The 20,671-nt window shown below is 50.3% G+C and overlaps 1 protein-coding gene across 7 annotated transcripts in view; it reads right to left on the reverse strand.

The window, feature by feature from the left end:
* Positions 1-20,671, reverse strand: part of B3GNTL1 (UDP-GlcNAc:betaGal beta-1,3-N-acetylglucosaminyltransferase like 1) — a 72,108-nt gene that overhangs the window by 49,577 nt on the left and 1,860 nt on the right. For 5 of the 7 annotated variants that reach the window (XR_006815861.1, XR_006815859.1, XR_006815863.1 and 2 more), the window contains 2 exons: positions 8,192-8,256; positions 7,950-8,027 (listed from right to left, as the gene is read on the reverse strand). Coding sequence is in view for 2 of the 7 variants with exons in the window: in XM_045984084.1 (XP_045840040.1) it covers positions 7,950-8,027; positions 8,192-8,256 (143 nt within the window). In the remaining 5 variants the exon portion in view is untranslated. The remainder of the gene's footprint in view (positions 1-7,949; positions 8,028-8,191; positions 8,257-20,671) is intronic. The other 2 variants (XR_006815860.1, XM_045984085.1) reach the window with 1 other exon arrangement.

Raw genomic sequence — 20,671 nt, forward strand, 5'->3', positions numbered from 1 at the left:
CACTACTGGGTACTAACCCAGAGGACACAGAAACACACCCTGGAAGGAGCACGTGCACCCGTGTTCATAGCAGCAATGTCCACAGTAGCCGGACTATGGAAAGAGCCGGATGTCTGCCGACGGATGGATGAAGAAGAACAAGGAACAAGGAACAGGACTCAGCCATCGGGAAGAATAAAATCCTTTTGCAACGATGTGCATGGTGCTAGAGAGTATTACGCTGAGTCAGAGAAAGACAAATAGCATATCTCACTCACATGTGGAATTTAAGGAAAAAACAGGTGAACGAACATACAAGAGAGGGAAAAAGAGAGAGAGAGGAAAACAAGTCATGAGAGACTCTTAACTATAAAGAGTAAACTGAGGGTTGATGGAGGGAGCTGAGTGGGGGGTGGGATCGGTGGGGGACGGGTTTAAGGAGGGCTTCTGTCATGTCATCATAAGTGATGAACCACCGAATTCGACTCCTGAAACCAATACTGAACTGTACGTCAGTGAACTAGGTTTCAATAACAAAGAGCAGAGCGGAGATCAAGAGTTGGATGCTTAACCGACTGAGCCACCCAGGTGTCCCCATGCAAAGAAATTTTTTTAAAGAATAGCCAAAACCACTGAAGTAGATGAACGAGAGGACTTACAGAATCAAACTACACTGTGTTCCGTAAAGCTGCAGTGTGGCAAATGAAGGACAGACCTCCGGCCCAGACGGACAGGACACAGAGGCCGGAAACAGGCCCTACACACGTCATCCCTGGACTAAAGACAGCTCGAAAGCTACGCGCAAGGGCCTTTCCGTCAACAATGCTACACTCACGGGAATTCCCTCCTCGAAGGAGTCATTCAGGACCTCGGCCCACAGACATACAGAAGTAAGTCTAGATTGAGTACAGATCTGAATGAGAAAAGCAACCATGAAGCTTCCAGAGAATGATACAGAAAAATATCTTCAAGAGAATGAGGTAAACGAAAATTTTCACAACTCGGGAGAGAAGCACCAGCAATTAGGAAGCGACCGGACAGTGAGTCAGACGCTTCCATCGCCCAAGACTCCACTAAAGACAAAAGAGAACGCGCATCTCTTGACCTTGAGCCCCACACTGGATGCTGAGATTGTTAGATAAATAAATAAAAATAATAAACAGATTTAAAAATAAGAAGAAAAGCTGAAGCCACGCAGTGGGAGGAGCTCTGTAATCCGTACATTCAGCGAAGGACTTGTATCCAACCTCTGATTCACTCCTCATTGAAGAAGGAGAGGGAACATCGTAAGAAACGGGCAAGAGACAGGAGCAGGCACTACACGAAGAAAGCACCCAAATACCCACCTGCCACCTCATCAGACGTCAGGGAAATGAACTTAAACCCACAGCAGGCCCCGCCCTGTGATGACCGGAGGACTCAAGGGCAGGAGACCAGACACAGGAAGGGCCGGGAGACAAGCCAGCCGGTGCGCCTTCCCCTGCCCGACGAGACCTGCCACCCGGGAGCACGGCGCCACAGCCACACAGCCCCTCCTCACGCACGTGACACGCGGCCGTGCGCACCGACAGACACGCACACGTGCTTCCTGGCAGCGCTGCTCGAAGACCAACCAGCAGAAGCAGGCGCCGGGCGTCTCCGCGAACCAGACGTCACCCAGCAATAAAAGGGAAATGCTGCGACCCCAGCACTAATCTCCAAAACCTGACGCTGGGCAAGATAAGCCGGACACAAAGGAATATGTGAGGAGTCACACACAGGTCAAAACAAGATGAAACAACTTTGGGGTCTGCATCCCAGTCGTGCTGTAGAGAAGGGGGCTTCTGGGGAGGAACGGGGGCGCACGGGACGCCGGCGGGGCTCCGGGCCTGGGCCCGCGGAGAGCGACACGGGACGGTGCAGGTTGGCACATCCCCGCGGACAGCACACTTCTGGCCACACCCTGATCTGTGTCACGTTACACTTAAATACAAATGAACAAAGACAATTCCAAGTGGAGTTTAGATCAAAATATAAAAGGTAAAAAAGAAACAAGCATCTGGAACTGACCAAGTAACTTCAGGGCCTCAGTGGAGAAAATGCCTCAAGAAGAAGGCACAAGGCGCTGACCGAGAAGGAAAAGACTAAGCGGACGTGACTTCGAGTGCGAGCCCTGTTCACCTGCCGGCGGCTTTCAGAGTGGGGGGAGGCAGGCAAGCCGCAGCGGGAGCGGAGCCGGACGCCGAGGCTCACAGAGCTCAACCCCAGGCAGGGCCGTCAGGCCAGCGAACAGACGACATCTGACTGCGGGGTGGACAAGAGACGGAGCCGGGAAGGAGCGAGAGGGGCTCTGGGGCGGCTGCCCACGTGCCTGCCCCGTGAGGGCCGGTGCCCTTCTCCGGTGCGCTCCTCACAGAGCGGGCGATGTCACAGACGCGGCTCTGAGCGCGACGAGGGCTTGGCAGGACCACTTCTGGGTGACTCTGCCTGCAGCCCGGTCCGCACGGCGAGCCAAGACCAGGGCACACGAGCTCTCGGTCAGAACCACGTCAAAGTCTACTCCTCACTTCACAGTGAATTCTTAACACAAAAACCTACTATAACTGATAAGCTAATTTAGCAGATTTACAGCAATAAAACAGGGGATTAACTTTTAACACCAGTTTTTGATATCACCAAAATCTGTAAAATTCTTAGTGATGGATTTTGTTAAATTTATGCAACACGGAAAATACAAAACATTTCTGACGGAAATCCAAGAAGCCTAAAGACATGAAGAGATGTGCCGTGTTTATGGGTCAGAACATCCAGTTTGGTAAGACCCAAATGGGTCGAGAGAGTCAGTGCAATTCCAGTAAAAACCCAAGCAGACGTGACAGCTCAGCCCAAATGCAAAAATTTGATTCAAAAGACCTAAGAAAACCAAAGCCATTGTGCAAAGACAGAACACAGCCGGAGGGCCCGCCACACCGGAAGTCCTGTCTGTTGCTCCTGCCGCAGCCACCGGAACAGAGGCAGCGCGAAAGTGGCTCGAGGACGGAGAGGGGGTCTGCACCGTCGGCCCCCGACCTTCAGCAGAGACGCTGCATGGGCTCAGGTGCCGGAGTGGGTCTGTGCCAGAGACTGTCACCCCAGTCCCCCTCCACACCACACTCAGAAGAGCCCGAGCAGCTCACACTCCTCCGTGTAAAAGACAAAACCAGAAAACCTCTAGAGAGAAACAGGAACAAGTCCTGGGACAGAGGTTTCCTCGGTTCTTAGGACCCCAAAGCACAAATCTTGACAGAAAAAAACTGAGAAGATGGACTTAATCATAACCCGTAACTTCTGCTCATTAAGACGCCTCTGAGAAACGACAGCACAGCCAAGTCACAAACCAGAAGGACCTTGTATCTCAGCGAGAAGTCGAAAAGACACAGGGGGACACGCGGGTGACCAGGGAGTGCCGGAATGAAGATGAGATGTGTTCGGTCATCAGGAGATGCCATCCCAAACCACAGGACACAGTCCCACAGTTGCGCCCCGCGGCTCAAGGACAGACAACTCCAAGTGCTGGGAGGGACTCGGACTGAAACTGTTCACCCCTTTGGAAAATCGTTCTCAAGCCTCTTACGAAAGCAAACGAGCACGTCTATGCCCCATTAGCTCCGTCCCTCGAGACTCACCAGGGCAACCGCAAGCCCACAGGGAGCCTGTACTTGGCCACCGGACCCCCAAGGTGCTGACGGAGCCGGCTCGGCGGCCCCGAACACCGACATGCAGATGTCGGCAACACAGGTCCATCTCCGAACCAGCGTGCTGAGCAAAGAGGGCGGACCACGAGAGCACACGCCCTGGGCTCCACCTGCACGGAGCTCCGGGGCAGGAGGAAGCCCTGCAGAAGGGGAAGAACCGACGACCCCGCGACTCTTCTGGAGAAATTGCGTCGGCGTCCTTCAAGGAGCAGGGTGAGCGCTGAGTGGTGCAAGGCCAGGCCAGCCTGGACTGCGGGGGCCTCCCGTGGGCACGTGCGTGTGTGCATGGTCAATGGGGGTCTTTTATTATGTGGCTGATTTTTAACTCTGTCTCCCGTAAAGCACACCTAGTATTTACGCAGAAAGTTCACTTTCCCTTTTGAACTCACTCTGAGTTCACGTCATGCTGCTTTTCTAAAATCCTGCCGAACTCTGGGTTCAGCACGGCTGCTCGGGACACAGCAGCACCCCAGATGCACGGTGTTTGCCGGTCTGCCTCCAGCCCCCATCCCCACGCACACACAACTTTTCTGTAGCCACGATCCTAGCAGAAGCCCACACTCGACCGGGAATCAAACCTGCGGACTCACTAAATACACACACACCCTTGGGCTGTGCCATCCCTCCTCCGACAACACCCAGACTAGATGGCCAACGCCCCTCCCCTGGCTCCCTGCTCCTGGAGGGAGGAAATCCCTGTCGCTGGGAGAGAAGACAAGAATTCTGGGGATCTCATTGGGCAGGAAGGAGGGGCAGGACGGGGGCTGCCGGGGGCTCGCACAGCCCAGAGCGGACAGCCCCTGCCTCCCATCTCCTGCCTTCCTGTTCCCAGGGCAGGTCAGCATGTGTGCCCCCCCCCCCCCAGCTGGTCCCTCCTGTCTACCAGGCCCCAGCGTGAGCACAGGAAACAGCAGGGGCCTGTGGCACAGAGGGACACAGAGTGACGCAGAGGGCAGGGAGACAAGCAGAGGTCACCGCCACGGGCGGAGGGACGGGAAACGTACCACCTTCCCCTCCTCGGGAGGAGCAGAGGAGCCCGTGAGCCAAGCCTGCCTGCAGGGTCCAGAGTCTGTCCGTCCACCGTGGCCCAAACCCACGTCTGCAGCGAGCTCTCTCCCTGGCCAGTGGGTTCTGCGACCAGCCCTCGGAGGGGGCAGCTGGACAAACACCCAGCTCACCCCCTTCCCCAGGCCATGAAATGGAAACACTCTGCACAAACAGAAAATACTTCAAAAGCACACTGCTGTCCGGGGCGTCCGTCTCTGTCAAGAAACAAAGGTCCGAGGCCCCGCGGGAGCCAAGAACAAACACCCAGAGCCAACAAAAACAGCCAGTGCGGCTCCCGGGAAGCGGCGAGCGGCCACGTGTGGGGACTTCTGGGGCACACGCGGCCCTCTGCTCCAGGGAAGCCTCTCGGGGGTGCTGAGAAGAAGGACTCTCTTCCCTTCCAAGAACAAACGGAGCAGCCCACCGCGCAGACCAGTGCCCACATGCGGACGCCCAGCGAACAAGGAGCCGCCCAGCCTCTCCCTCATCGAGGGTGCCCTCTGCTGCTTGCTGGAGCTCCTCGAGCCTCGTCTGGGGACAGTCACCGCCAAGACCACAGGCCCTCCTCCTCACCCACCTCCCGCCCTCGGCTCTGGCTCCAACCCAGAGCCTGTAATTCACCTCAGGAGAGACGAGGAGAGGTGGTGCTGTGTCCGGAGAAGCAGGGGCGGGCAGGGCATCACCCCAACGCCCCCCAGCGCTGTCCCCGCAAACACCCCCACGGCCATCAACACACACAAGAGCTGATAAAGTGCGAAACAATTTCGAAACAAAGCTTGGAGTTTTCTGTCACTTGTTTATTTTAACCGATGCGGACATGTTGTTGAAGACAGAACAAAAAGCAGCTTTTTAAAACGAAAGGAAATTCTGATTTGCCAGCCACTGAAGTTCTCCCCAGTTCGGAACGGAATCTCGCAGAAGCCCGTGTGGATCCCTGCGTTGCAGCGTCCGTGAGGCCGGAGGGACGACTCAGCCCAGCGAGGCAGCAGCCTGGAGGCCCGGCCCGGCTCCCTCCTGCGCCTCTCGTCCCCCAGGGCTTCCTGCCCCCGCGCCGCCTGTGGAGCCCAAACTTCCAGCCGACAGTCAGTTGGAAAAGCAGGTGTCTGCAGGCTCCGCAGACCTGAACCTGCCACGTGGCCCAGCCGTGGCCCAAATTTCCCGGGTTCTAGGCCGCAGATACCAACACCCTTTTCTGAATGACCCCACATGTGCCTCACAAGTCAGAGAGAAAAATCAGTGCACGTGGGACGCAAATACGAGAAAGGCAACCCTCCCTCCCTCCCTTTCCTGCTGGCAACAGGGGTGTCCCACCCGTCCCTGGCCGCGGGCCACGCTACACAGAGCAAGACACCAACCCCGGCAGCCTCCCGGGGGCCGTCGCCCCTGGGCTCAGGGCTGTGCTCTCAAAGTCTCCTGTGTCCCACTCCTGGGAGGTACTCTGTCCCTTTGCTTCTGCCCAACCTCCCGCCCTCCCCATGCACACAGGACAGAGCTGGAGGGGAACAGAAACCAAGTGAAAGTACCTAGATCAGTCCGTATGCCTCCTTTCTAGCAGTTTGGGCAAAATACTCACTGGAAAAGTGGCTGAAATCACTTCTCAGTCACTTGCAAAAAGGTTGTTTAAGGACCTTCCTCTCTGTCAGAGAAAAGCCAGATGGTCCACTGGACCCTGGAGAAGCTGGGGGCGGGGGGCAGCATCACGAGACCCCCCGGCACAGGGCCCTGCTGGGTCCCTCACGCCTGCCTGGACTCTGAGGTGAAAGGGGGTGAGCACAGACCCTCCAGGACCGGAAGCAAGAGTTCCTGACATGCCCGACTGTGGGGAGGGAGCCTCTGAGGCCCGTGGGGTCTCTGCGTGAGGAGGCCTCACGCTGGCCCCAGGCAGGCGGCCCACAGGCACCCCAGCAACGGCCACGCCCGGTCCACGGCAGCCCCAAGTCCTCTGCGCCCCAACAGCTCCATGGCAGGGGTCCAGACACTTCTGCTCTCTCCCCTGGGAAATGCAGAGAGGACTGGCCGATTCAAAGCCCCACCATCCCTGTCCTCCCCTCCAACACGGAGCCCGGTGGAGGAGGCATGTTTCTGAACAGTCCCTAGAAGAGAAGGGATCATCTTAAGCCTCACGGGACAAAGTAAGCGGAAAGGCTGAAAAGGAATGAGCGAGTATAGAAATGAACCAAGCCCACAGAGATCAGAAACAACAAAACAAAGGTGCGCAGAGAACGTGCCACAGGCAGCGGTCAGACAAGGGCAAGACCCCAGCTGAGGGCAGCACAGGGCGGGGCCTGTCTCTGTCCTTTACTGAGGACACCAACCCACCTCCTGGAAGACAGGGCATCCTCCCGGGGGTCCCCTTGGCCCTCCTGGTGTGGGCGGCGGGCCCAGGCTCCCTCCCAGTGGCCCCTGCAGCCCATCAGATGCTGTGGCTGCCAGAACAGATGGCTCCTGATGCAGACACCGGGCGGCCAGGGTCCTAAGGGAAGCGGCTGCAGGCAGAGGTTCTCCACTGTGGTGGGGCCCTCCGTCGAGGAGTTGAGGGCATGAGCATTTCATAAGTTTGTTTTGTTTTTTTAAAGATTTTATTTATTTATTTGACAGATAGAGATCACAAGTAGAGAGAGAGGCAGGCAGAGAGAGAGAGAGAGAGAGAGAGAGAGAGGGGAGGAAGCAGGCTCCCTGCCAAGCAGAGAACCCGATGCGGGACTCGATCCCAGGACCCTGAGATCATGACCTGAGCTGAAGGCAGCAGCTTAAACCACTGAGCCACCCAGGCGCCCCCTCATAAGTTTGTTTTTTTTAAGATTTTATTTATTTGACAGATCACAAGTAGGCGTGGGGGCGGAGCAGAGAGCCTGATGTGGGCCTGATCCCAGCACCCTGGACCGTGACCCGAGCTGAAGGCAGAGGCTTAACCCACTGAGCCACCCAGGCGCCCCCATTTCATAAGTTCTTGATACTAAATGATGCCGCCAACACTGCCAATTCACACTTTTCAAGTACGGAGTAACTGCACTTCCGAAAACCCTGTGAGCACAGATTTTTAAAAACTTGGGTTTTCTCGCTAACATACCCTATGTTTCCGTGGCCACAAGTGACTGAAAGATGTTAAAACCCACCAGCAGTCGGCTGTCCTGGGGCCCCCACTCCTGTCCCTCCGTCCTTCCCGACAGACCCACCGCCAACCCGTCTCTGGGCTTTCTCATCACTCGCCTGCACTATTTCCTCCGATGCTGTCCATCCTCTAAGTGGTTCTGCTGTGCAGTTCTGCATTTTCACAGAATCCTGGTTCTAAAAATGAACTCGTTAAGTGCAATTTGACAGCAAGAGCCCAGGAATTTTAAAGTCTGATCTTTGAATATCAGAACCACGATTTTCGGGAACTAAAATGTCAGGTCCTTTAACTATTCAACCACTACACACACACGCTTTAAATAAAACCAAAAGTTACTTACCGAATCCAAAAAGCAAAGGTAAGATCCTGAGCTCTGTGCTATGGCTTGATTTTTAGAATATCCAACTGTTTGAAAAAAGGAAGAGAAAAGCTCATTTATAATTCGATTTTCAGAGTCTTTCTCTTCCCTAGGATCTAGGGTAACGGCACCACAGGGGAGCGAACAACGCGGTACAGAACCAGGTGAGAACAGGTCAGCTTCAGACGGCGTGAACGTGACGCCAACGGAAAACACCGCTCCCTTTCTAGGGGCTGGGATGCCGAGAGCCCCTGGGAGCAGCGTACGGAGCAGGGACTGTTCCCTGGAGGAAAACAGAGTCTGCAACCACTTACCAGGATAACATGAAGCGAAGCCGCGGGGAACATTCAGAAAGAAAAACATCGAAATGTCCCTGGTGGAAGTCCCAGAGCAGACGCCGGCGGGAACGCTGACGAGCGTCCAGACACGGTGACTGGAGGGGGAGCCCGTGTGTGTGACCGGTTGGTAAGAGCTTGCTGACATGGCCACCGTGAGCAGTGATCCGAACGCATCTCCCAGGGGCAGCTGCGGTCAGTGCCAGCGCTCACCACGGGTGAACATGCACAAACCGGGACCCCATGGCTCCCTCCCTAGAAGCAGGCCCCCGAACACCCCTGCACGCTCCCCAAGCCGTGACGGCCCCCGACGTAGGATGGGAGAGCTGAGGATACACCATGATGAGGGTGAGCAGCCCCAGTTTGCACACGTGTGGGTGATGCCCACGCGGCGTTCAAGGTCACACGGCAGCCAGCTCACCTGGTATCAGGTGGTTCCCTCGGGATGTGGGCAGGGCCAAAGGGACACGGTCGGCTCTTCCTCATGGCGCTGGGGACGCGTGGTCCCTTCGAGAAAATTAACTGAACCGGCATTTACGATCAGTGCGCTTTTCTGGATGTGTGTTATGTTTTAAGAACACTTTGCCTTCTGAGAGATTACAACTAAGTTGAAAAAAGTCAAGTGACGACCTCTGGCGATCTCTCCTTCCAGAAGAGGGCGGCCTGCGCGTGTTTCCCTGCGGTGCCAGACGACAGGTGCCAGGAGAGGTGTCGGAGGCTTAGGACGACCGGGGCGGGGGGGGGGGGTGTCTGGGGCTGCTCGAGTCTGAGAGAGCAGAGGCCCAGCGGTGTGGGGAGCAGCAGGCTGTGGCAGGTAGGGGGGCAGGCCGGCCCCATCCGCTGTCTGGTGAGGAGCGGCCGTGGGAATTCATGCCTAGCCAGCTGCGGCCAGAGGCCGGTTCCAGACGGTACTCAGAGGGGCCGAGGGGATGGCAGGGGCACGAGGTACACGCCCCCAACACCTGCACCGAGTTAACCAGCCAGTCACGGACTTGGGACCATGGAGAAGAGCCACACAAAGTGAAACCGATGTGCACAGACATCAAACGATAAACCCCCAGCTCGGGGGACCCCAAGCGTGTCTCACTGGTGCCGCTGCCTTAGGCTGCACCAGAGCACGCCCGTTTTCCACGCCAAGGACGTGCCCATTTGCGGCTCCGGTCGACGGTTTGGAGCCAACTCCAACACCACTGTCAGTCCCGCTGGGCCAGAGAAGCAGGGCCAGGGCTGTGCCCGGGTGGCCCAGGCTGTGACCCAGGCCAGTGCCCTTGTCTGGGTTGTTTTCCCACCAGGCAGCAGCTCGGGCTCTAGCATTAACCCTAGCGCTCAGCCCCCCCGCGTCAGCGAGCACAGCGGCCCCAGGTCCCCCAGAAGCACTGATGTAACAGGCAGGGGCACGGCCCAGAGACGGACCGAAGCACTGTCCCCACCGCCAGGCACGCAGGCCCAGGCAAAGGCCTCACGGGCTCCAAACCGAAGACACACGAAGATGAAATGGGAAGAGATGGCCCACGGTCACGTTTAACGACCAGGAGTTCTGTTTCTAGAGCTGCTTCGTGCAGTCAGACTTCAGAAGGGGAAAAACTGAACCAGAATTTGGATAATGAAGGAAAACATGTCTCACGAAGGAAGCTGAAATTTCCTCACAATGAGCCTATGTTTGGCAAGGACAAGGAATTTGCTTTAATATTACTGCCTTGAAGAAAGTCAGAAGTTTGGGCCAGGGCCTGACGTCCAGGGAGGCTGTCCCTTTGTGACAGAGCCGGTTGTCATGGTCAGAGCAAGAAAAACTCACTCTTGGAGAGAAGAGGGCAGCCTGCGTGTGTTTTCACTTCAGCAAGTGACCGCATTTTAAAGAAATGTTTTGCTCTGTTGTGACATGAAATAATAAGAAATGAATCTTAATCCAATTTAAATAACTCAGCACGCCTGAAAAAGGAAACGCTGTGGATTTGTTATCTAAGAGTTCACATAACTTTTTCTACTTCAGAAACCATCATTTCAGGAAAACACACTCTTTCGGATGTCATCGAGTTCACGCTGTTCTGTGATCGTGGTGCAGGGCCCCCCTTCAAAACAACAGCGTGACGGCCTCATTCCTTCACACGACAGCTGATTTTCTCGTTATTGACAAAACACATACGAATGTGATATGACTCAAGTTATATCTAACCTATAACAAATATTTTACAAGAAACAAAACTTATGTTTAAATTGCAGATTAATCAAGCAAAGACACACCGTCACCAAAATGCCCTCGACTTCCTTTATGAACTACAGAAGATACAAAACATCTTAAAATTAAAGAATATTTTGGGGCACCTGGGGGGCTCAGTGGATTAAAGCCTCTGCCTTCGGCTCGGGTCATGATCCCAGGGTCCTGGGATCGAGCCCCGCGTCAGGCTCTCTGCTCGGTGGGGAGTCTGCTTCCTCCTCTCTCGCTGCCTGCCTCTCTGCCTACTTGTGATCTCTGTCTGTCAAATAAATAAATAAAATCTTTAAAAAAAATTAAAGAATATTTTAAAATGATCTTCAAACCAGTTTCAGAAACCACAATTTGTTTACACGTCTCAGAAGCAAGTTCAAATAGATGTTCAACAATAACTGACTTCTTTCAAGTTTTCTATTTCAGACAATGAAAACAAGAAATAATTTGGGAAAAAGCAGAACATGAGACCCTGGGGAAGATCAGGATGCCCAGAGTGGGGCAGCTACCCAGCAGCTCTAGTGCTACGCCTTCTCAGCACTGGGCACAGGCACCTGCTGCCTGCAAAGGAAACCGAGGCACAGGGAGGTGGAGGGTGGGGCCCGCTGCAGCCTGGCCCCCTGCCGCCGGGTCCTCTGGCCCAGGAGGCAGGGCCACCCAGAGGCAATGCCAAAGAGTGTGGTCTTTTAATATAAACTTAGAAAAAGCTTTCTTTTAAATGACCAATTTTAACAACTATTTCTGGTTTTAAATTTTTTCTAAAATGTGTTTACACTTTCCGGCTCTCCTAAGGAGGACACAGGGTTCTGTTTGTGAGGGATGTGATGTGGGGTCAGGGGCGCGCTCTGGGAGAGAAGCATCTGCTTCATCCCGTCAGCTCAGCCACTTAACTCACCGCCACCAGCAACCTCCTCCTCCGCCCAGGGGCATGGAGACAGAGAGTGAGTGCTGGTGGGAAGCGGCAGAAGGGGAAGGCAAGGGTGCCGGAAGGATGGGGCCGGGAGGATAGGCACCTGAGCCGCCCTCACGGGGCTGCTCTGTGGAGAGCCAGTATGCAGGGAGGGTAGCCCTGTCTGAGTGTGGGCCCCAGGAGCTCAGGAGGAGACAACTGGGTTCAGATGCCCTCTGTGAACTCTGAGTAAACCAGCAAGTCCCCACAGGGACAGGCGCAAACTCTGTGAGGTCATGTTTGGGGCATGCTCTTGAGAATCAGAAGTGAGGCCAGTGGACCCACCTGACCACCAAAACCAGAGAAGAGCAGAGAGTGGAAACAGGATGAAGGGACTTTGAGAGCAAGAAGCGTCTGGGAAAAGTGGACATCTCCTCTGTCTCACGTCCCCGGAGAACCTGGCCGAAGCATAGATTATACACCCACCCGGAGAGGAAAGCCAACGCAGGTCTGAACAGGACTCGAGCAGAGCCCACGCAGCCCTGGAGAGAGCAGGGGACCCCGAGGGGTCCCAAATCTGCAGCCTGCCCCCTCTGAAGTATGAGGAGAGCTATAAGACTCCTTGAGGACCCAGCCCACGAAGGAGGGGGCTGATGCCGGAGCTCTCCCGAGCTTCTTTCAAAGCTCTGCTTCTCAACTGTGGATATACCCAGCATTTCTCGGGAAGCATCCCCCATCCCAGGGCACACGCTGCTCCCAGACCAACTACTCAAGCACATCTGGGCTAGGACTCGGGCTCAGGCATCAGGGCTCCCAAAGCTGCACAGGCACTTCTGACAAGCGACCAAAGGTGAGGCCCACCCTTTAAAGGAGGACAGACTCCTCTCACCTGCAGGGGCCTGTCCACCAGCTCCAGCGTCATCATCTGGCCTCCCTCCTCCTTCAACCCAGCAGCGAACGCGGGCATGCTAATTCCATCTTACACAGAAACTCTGATGTGATCCTGAAGGAAGCCCAATATATTATAGCTGAAGCTAAGAGTGCAAAGCTAATCATTCAGTATAAAAACTGAGGGTGCATGAAAACCGACTACCCTAACCCTAACACAGCATTATCAAATTTCAAAACCCAAAACATAAAGAGAAAAACCTTAAACACTTTCAGAAAGGAAACCTTTAAAGAGACTGACAGGAGATTTCCTATCAAAACCAGAAGATAATGAGGCAAGCCTTCAAAATTCTAAGGGAAATGATTCTGAACCTAGAATTCTATACCCAGCCAAACTGTCAACTGAGCCTAAGTACAAAATGAAGACCTTTCAGACACGTAAAAACTCCAAATATATTTACCATCTACATACCAGATATGGAAAACATACTTTAAGGAGGACTTCAGCAACACAAAAAAGGAACACACAAAATGAAAAGTAAATAAAAGAAAAAGAGAAGGGGAAAAACCGAAACAACAGCAGGTGTCTAGAAAGTGAAAGTAACGCAGGAGGTCTTTCAAGGCCGCACAGATCCTGACCCTTGGGACGCCCCAGGCACAGCACAGAGCTGGCAGGAGACAGTGGCAACTCCCGGAGCCGGACACCCCTCCCCCGACAGGACCCGGCGAGCAGCGACTGTCAGAATCAACTTCTCAGGAAAGCACCTAAAACAAGTTATAGCACAGCGGAGACTATGCATCCTGACAGTGTGACTCCCTTTGACCGAACAGAAACTCTGCCGGGGGAGGAGAAGTGCGTGCACAACACTTTGTGGCTGAACATTTCCTTGTCCACGTGCGTGCTGGCCAGCACTGCCTGAGGTAAGTCAGCTGAGAACCACACGACACTGTCGCTTCTAGGGTGTGGGGCTTCTGTGTCTCACTGTGGACCCTTCTGTGTGCCGGAGTTTCTTTTTATCACACGCTATTATTTAAAAAAATATTACTACTCAAAGCAGACATCTGTGAGCATAAGCAAATGGGTCTTTTCTGTCACGTACACAGGCCACGGGACTAGTTTATATGGCAGGTGGAGACAAAGGAGACGAAGGGTGCTGAGCGGCTATACACGATCACGGCTTACAAAAATGCTCCATCGGCAGCCCAAGGCCTCCTACTCTCATCCCTGAGCCACACATCAAACAAGCACCCAAAAGCTACAAATCAATTTTCCATATGTCCAGAGATTAAAAAATCCTAAGGAAATTGAATAATTTTATTGTACAAAAATATATCATGCCATTGCTGATAGTTCTAGCACTTACTATGATAAACATGTGAGGAGAAAAGAAGTATTCACCTTAACAGACACCTAAGAGACATTTAATAAAATTCCACACTGATCCCTCATTTTCTGAAGGCTACTAAGTCAGGAACGACAAGTTAACTCAAGACAGGTATCTGTCAGAAAGCAACAGTAAAGACACTTAACACTGAAACTCCAGGAACATTCCCTCTATGTCAGGAACAGTACAAGGATTCAGTAATAGGATTCCATATTGTTCTTCTAGACTTTATCTCAACTTAAAAAAACAGGAGAAGTATAAACTAGAAAAAAGGAACAAAACAATAACATCTACTCAGGGTTAGACTGCTTAAATACAAAACCAGAGATAGTGTAAGAAACTGAGCTGGAAAAGACAGTGCACACAAACCAGTAGTCCACACCACCTACCTCATGCCAGCACTAGAAGTGCCTTCAAAACAGAAGAGAGTCGTAAGACTCAGAACACTTGATTTAAAACCACAGGCTCCTCTACAGGAGACAGAAGGAGGCTGTACCCTGGCATGGGGGGAAACCCAAACAGCACAGTCCAGGGGCTCACTTGGGAAGAACTGTGGGGTTCTGTCCTCTCTAGCCACCACTGTGAGGTGAGCTGACTGCCCATCCCTCCCTCCATTCCCAAGAAGCAAAAGAACATCACGTTCAAGAGGCACCATCGGCGGGGAGGGGCTGCTCCCACAATGTAGAAGCCCTTCGCTTCTCCCCAGCCACTCTGAAGAGGGAAGGGGCAACAGAACAACGGAAGATGGAAAGGTGGGAAGAAGGGAGCAAGGAGAGCAAGAGAGGGAGCAGGGGGACAGAAGCCACCCGGGAAGGTGACCCGAGGACAAGCTCCCCTGTCCAGAAGGGGAGCTGGGGGCAGCAGACAGGACTAAGGAAAGGCTGTGCGTCTAGTGAGGGCATTTCTTCAATGCACTGTCCACCAGCCCACCCATGCCAGAGGCAGACACACTAATGCCAAAGGAATGCATCACGCCCCAGAAATGTGCAACGTCCTTCGGGAAGAAAGAAGATGACAGCAAAGAGAAATCTGGATCTAGACAAGTAAGTGACGAGCACTGGAAATAGCAGCCACATGAGTGTTCATGTGATTCTCCGTCTTACTGTGTCCGTCTCTCTAGTGTTAACACTGGGCTCCCGGGAGGTTTATGACACAGGACGAGAGCAGCGTCGAGAGTGGAGGGGAGAAACACTGTTTTAAGATCCTCACACGACGTGCGACAATACAGGTGGGCATTTGGAAGGCTGAGACCCCTGAAACAGCAAAACGGAGAAATCTAGCGCCTAAGTCAATAGGGATAAACAGAGCCATCGAGGATCTTGACTGGAATGACTGTGCACAGAGCCCCCCAGTTTGCCTGAACTGTCCAGACAGAAGCTGGTGGACATCATAAAAAAACAACAACCACTTCCAAGGATATACTGCAATTGAAGAAATATTCACTGAAAGAAAGACTAAAACTCGGGAAGAACAGCAAGAGTCTGTGGTACTTGATCCGAGACCGGCTGCGTCCCTACCCCTACCCACGGTGTGGGTACCGCACTCTCCTGGGGGCCACAGGACATCAGCACTTCTCATCCTGCCTGCAAGCACCTGGTGCTGAGGCTGAGGTCCAGGCACGCGAGACTGAAAAGCAGGGCCCCCTTCTACCCAGCCCCCACATTGGCCCAGGGGCGTTGTTTACCTCTGGTGCAGTATCACCAAGAAGGGGTTCCTGCCCACTCCCTATGCGCTTTGCGATAGGGTGTGGGGAAGTCTACGGGTTACGGCACTCAAGCTCTGGTGGGAGGCAGCTGCTAGAGGAGATGGGAAACGTGGTTGAACTGGCTTCTCAGTGTGGTCAAGGCCACGGGGCAGTGGGGTAACACAGTCAGACACTCGAACAGAAGAGCTGCTAACCAAGAATCCTATACCCAGAGAAGTTATTTTTCAAAAATAAGAAGAAATGAAGACATTCCCAGATAAACAAAAACTGAGAGAATTTCTAGCACATCTGCCTTACAAAAAATACAAAAGGAAGGGGCGCCCGGGTGGCTCAGTGGGTTAATGCTTCGGCCTTCGGCTCAAGTCATGATTTCAGGGTTCTGCGATTGAGTCCCACATCGGGGTCCCTACTCAGCGGGGAGCCTGCTTCCTCCTCTCTCTCTCTCCCTCTCTCTGCCTGCTAGTGATCTTTCTCTGTCAAATTAAAAAAAAAAAAATCTAAAAAAAAAAAAAACCCAAAAGGAAGTTCTCTGGGCTAAAAAGATTGACCCCAAGGAATTCCAAGGAGTACTTCAAATCCATTATGTAAACAGAAACAAAAATAACAAAGGTAATTAATAATTATAAAAGACAATATAAATACACCTTTCTTCCTCCTTCTTTTAACGGATTTAAAAAGGAATTGTATAAAACAATATGTAGGTAATGTATGGTTAGCTCTATAACATATAAAAATTCTTTATCTGGCAAAATAATCCTTCGAAAATGAGGCAGAAATGAAAACATGCCCAGAAAAACAAGTGCTGACGGGCTCTCCCCTAGCAGGCCCGCCCTTACGAGAGATGCTAGTGGAGCTCTGCTGGCTACAACCAAGCTGTACTGGATGAGAACCTGAAACCACACAAAGGAGTAACAGACGATAATAAACTTTACTACATGGTTAATATAAAAGCCAGTGTTGTTCTCTTTTTTACCTTCAATTTTCCTATCTGACTTAAAAGACAAGTACATTGAGCAATGATTATAAATCTACCTCAATGGGCACATGATAGCCACGTGAACCGTGACAACAACTTGAAGTGGGAGGTACAGAACTGTGGGGGACAGAGCCCTGAACAGTACTGAAGCTAAATTGGTGTAAATTCAAACTAGGTTGTTCTAAACTTAATATATTAACTGTCGTCTCCACAGTAAGTACTAAGAACATAACTTACAAATACAAGCAAGAGGGAACTAGAGGGGAATCAAAATGGCACATTACTAGAAATAATCAACCAAGCACAAAAGGAAGCACTAATGGAGGGCTCAGAAAAAGACATAAGATGTACAGATAAAAACAACAAGATGGTAAAAGGCTGCCTTTGTCACTAATTACTTTAAATGTAAATGGATTAAATACTCCAATTAAAAGGCAAAGATTGGGAGAATGGATTTTAAAAACACATGATCCATTTAAATACTGTCTGTAACAGATTCATGTTAGATCCAAACCAGAGAGGAGTTAAAAGTGAAAGGATAGAAAAATATATTCCATTCAACTAGTGACGCAAAGAGTACAGGACTGGTTGGTCATTCTGATAGCAGGCAAAAATAAACCCTAAGTCAAAAGTTGTTACTAGAAACAAAGGACATTCTATATTGATAAAAGGGTCAGTCAAGATGATATAACAATTATAGAACTACACACACCTAAAAAGAGAGCCCCAAAGTAAGTGAAGCAAAAACTGACAGAATGGAAGAGAGAAAAAGACAGTTTGGGGGAACCTGGGTGGCTCAGTGGTTAAGCATCTGCCTTCCGCACAGGTCAAAATCCCAGAGTCCTGGGATGGAGCCTTGTGTCGGGTTCCCTGCTCAGCAGGGAGTCTGCTTCTCTCTCTCCCCACCCCACTGTGGTCTTTCTCACTATCTCTCTTTTTCAAATGGATGAATTCTTTTTTTTAAGGCAGTTTTACTATAATAGTTGAAGACATCAACACCCCACTTTCAATAATGGATGGATCATCTAGACAGAAGAGCAGTAAAGTAACAGAAAACTGAACAACATTATAAACCAGCAGACCTAACAGACACATACAGATGTTCTATGCAACAGTGGAATATCCTTAGACATATTCTTAAAATATGCTTAGGTATTCTTAGAGATATAGTCCTAGAGATAAGTGAAAAAGGAAGCACAACACACCAAAACTTACAGGATGCAAAAACAGCAACGCTCAGAGAGAAATTTATAGCTATGAATGCCTTCATAAAAGAGATCTCAAATCACTAACCTAATTTTAACATGCTAAGAAGCTAAAAAAGACGAGCAAACTAAACACACAGCTAGCAAAGGAAGAAAATAATAAAGATCAGAAGAGAAATAAATGAAATAGAAAGTTAAAAAAAAAAAAGAAAGAAAAGAAAAGAGGGGGAGAGAAAGGGAGGGGGAAATCAATGAAACCAAATGTTGGTCCTTTGAAAAGATTAACAAAATTGGCAAAGCTTCAGCCAGACTAAGAGAGAACTTAAAGTACTAAATCCAAAATGAAAGTGGGTACCTTACTACTAACAGAAATTTAAAAGGATTCTAAAAAAATACTACAAACAACTGTGTGCCAATCAATTAAATAACCTACATGAAAGGGACAATTTGTAGAAATACATAAACTACCAAATCTGACTCAAAAGGAAATATAAAATCTGAACATACCTGTAACAAATAAGTAGACTGAATAATTAATCAAAACCCTCCAACAAAAGGACCACCAGGGTGGCTCAGTCAGTTAAGCACTGCATTTGGCTCAGGTCATGATCCCAAGGTGCTGGGGTCGAGCCCTGCACTGGGCTCCCTACTTGGTGGGGAGCCTACTTCTCCCTCTCCCTCTGCCTCTCCCCTGCTTGTGTTCCCTCTCTCGCCATCTCTCTGTCAAATAAATAAAATAAATCTTTAGGAAAAACAAAAAAATTTAAAAAACCTTCCAATGAGATGGCTCCACTGATGAATTTTATCAAACATTTAGAGAAGAACAACAATCTTTCCCACTCTTCTAAAAAAAAAAACAGAAAAGGAGGAAACACTTAACTCATTCGGTGAGGCCAGCATAGCCAAAGACATGACAGGACATTTAAAACCACAGGACTCTACACTTTGACAGGTAACTGTGTGGCACAGGAATAAAGCTGTTATATTAAATGTAACTAATGTAAACACCCAGTTAAAAGGTGAAGATTGTCAGACTGGATTTGCTGTCTACAAGAGTCAGTGGGGAGGGGCTACCCTTTAAAGGAGACACCCTTCAACAAATGGGTTAAAGTTTAAGGAGATGGAAAACATATATTATGTTAACACTAGTCAAGAGAGCTAGAGCAGTTAAATTAATATCAAACAATATAGATTTCAGAGGAAAGAAAATCAGCAAAATCAAGAATGTTACTTCACAATGATGAAAGGTCAATTCCTCCTAACAACCCTATATGTTAACAGAATTTCAAAATATTGTTAATCCAAACTGAGAAAACTACAGAGAGGAATAGACAAAGGGACGGAGTTAAAGATTTCAATGCTCCCTTTCAATAACTGACAGAACAAGTCGACCCCAAATCAGCAACATGGTAGATTTAAACAAGACTGTCCTCGGCTTGATCTGATTCACATTTATGGAAATCTCCATCCAACACCATCAGCTACACAATGTCCCCAAGTGCACACGGGACATTTGCCAAGATAGGCCACACATTCAAGACAAAGTAGAGGAGTTACATGAGAAATCAATTCAGAAAATATCTGGAAAACCTCTCAAATATTTGGAAACTAAGTAACATACTTATAAATAATCCAAAAATAAGTCAAAAGAAAATTAGAAGGTGTCTTGAAACAGAATGAAAATGAAAAGAACATATCAATGTTGCTAAAGTGACAGTAGGAGGGAAAAGGGGAACTTATATCAAGAAATGCCTATAGGGGCGCCTGGGTGGCTCAGTGGGTTAAAGCCTCTGCCTTCCGCTCAGGTCCTGATCCAGGGTCCTGGGCTGGAGCCCCGCGTCGGGCTCTCTGCTCAGCACGGAGTGTACTTCTCTTCCTCTCTCTCTGCCTGCCGCTCTGCCTACCTGTGATCTCTGTCAAATAAATAAATAAAATCTTTTTAAAAAAATGCCTATATTAGACAAGAAGAAAGGTCTCAAATCAATGACCTCAGGTTCTACCTTAAGAATGAGGAAAAGAACAGGGGCACCTGGCTGACTAGTCAGTTGAGCAGCCAACTCTTAGTTTCAGCTCAGGTCCTGCTCTCAGGGTCATTGGGGCTCTGCTGGAGATTCTCTCTTCCTCTGCCCTTACACCCCTCCACTCCCGCTTCACCCCTCGCTTGAATGTGCTCCTGTGTGTGCTCTCCCTGTAAGATAAATAAATCAGTAAGATCTTAGAAAAAAAAAAGAATTAGGAAAAGAACAAATTAAACCCAAAGTAAGCAGAAAAAAGAAAATACAGATCAGAGTGGAAACAGAAAACAGACAAAATAGAAAAAACTATATATAGAAAATCACTGAAACCAAAAGCTAGTTCTTAATAAGATTTTTAGAAAATTGATCAAAAAGAAATCTAATGTCACAAGGAAATAATTTTAAGAGTAGAGGTAATCAATAATATGATCAATCACACGAAAAATAAAACACCCAACAGCTTTAATAGGCTGAATAAGTGTAAAGTATGCACGGTGATGTCATACAAACCCTTACCAGAGAATAAGAAATTTAGGTGTACCAGGTTCTTAATAAGTGGTAAGCTTTATTATTCAGGATACTCTTTATCAGGATTTGAAAATTAAATTATTATGAAAGTTAAGAAAATAAAATCTTATTTGGAGCAGAGTCAGGAGGCCGGCAGGGGACGCGCTGTGGCCAGCCCTGGTTATCCATTACAGACCCAACAGGAAGAGAGGCACCTTGCAGGTGGGTACCACTTTACTAACCCAGCTCCTGGACCGAAGGTTTTCTGCTGCCCCGGCAACAGCCCAGCCAATGAGAGACGGCCACCGTCCAGCCAATGAGAAGCCACTATACTTCCAGCTCCCGGTTCCC

This window comes from Meles meles, chromosome 18 (genome assembly GCF_922984935.1).
Source record: "Meles meles chromosome 18, mMelMel3.1 paternal haplotype, whole genome shotgun sequence".
In the NCBI taxonomy this organism is placed as follows: Eukaryota; Metazoa; Chordata; class Mammalia; order Carnivora; family Mustelidae; genus Meles; species Meles meles.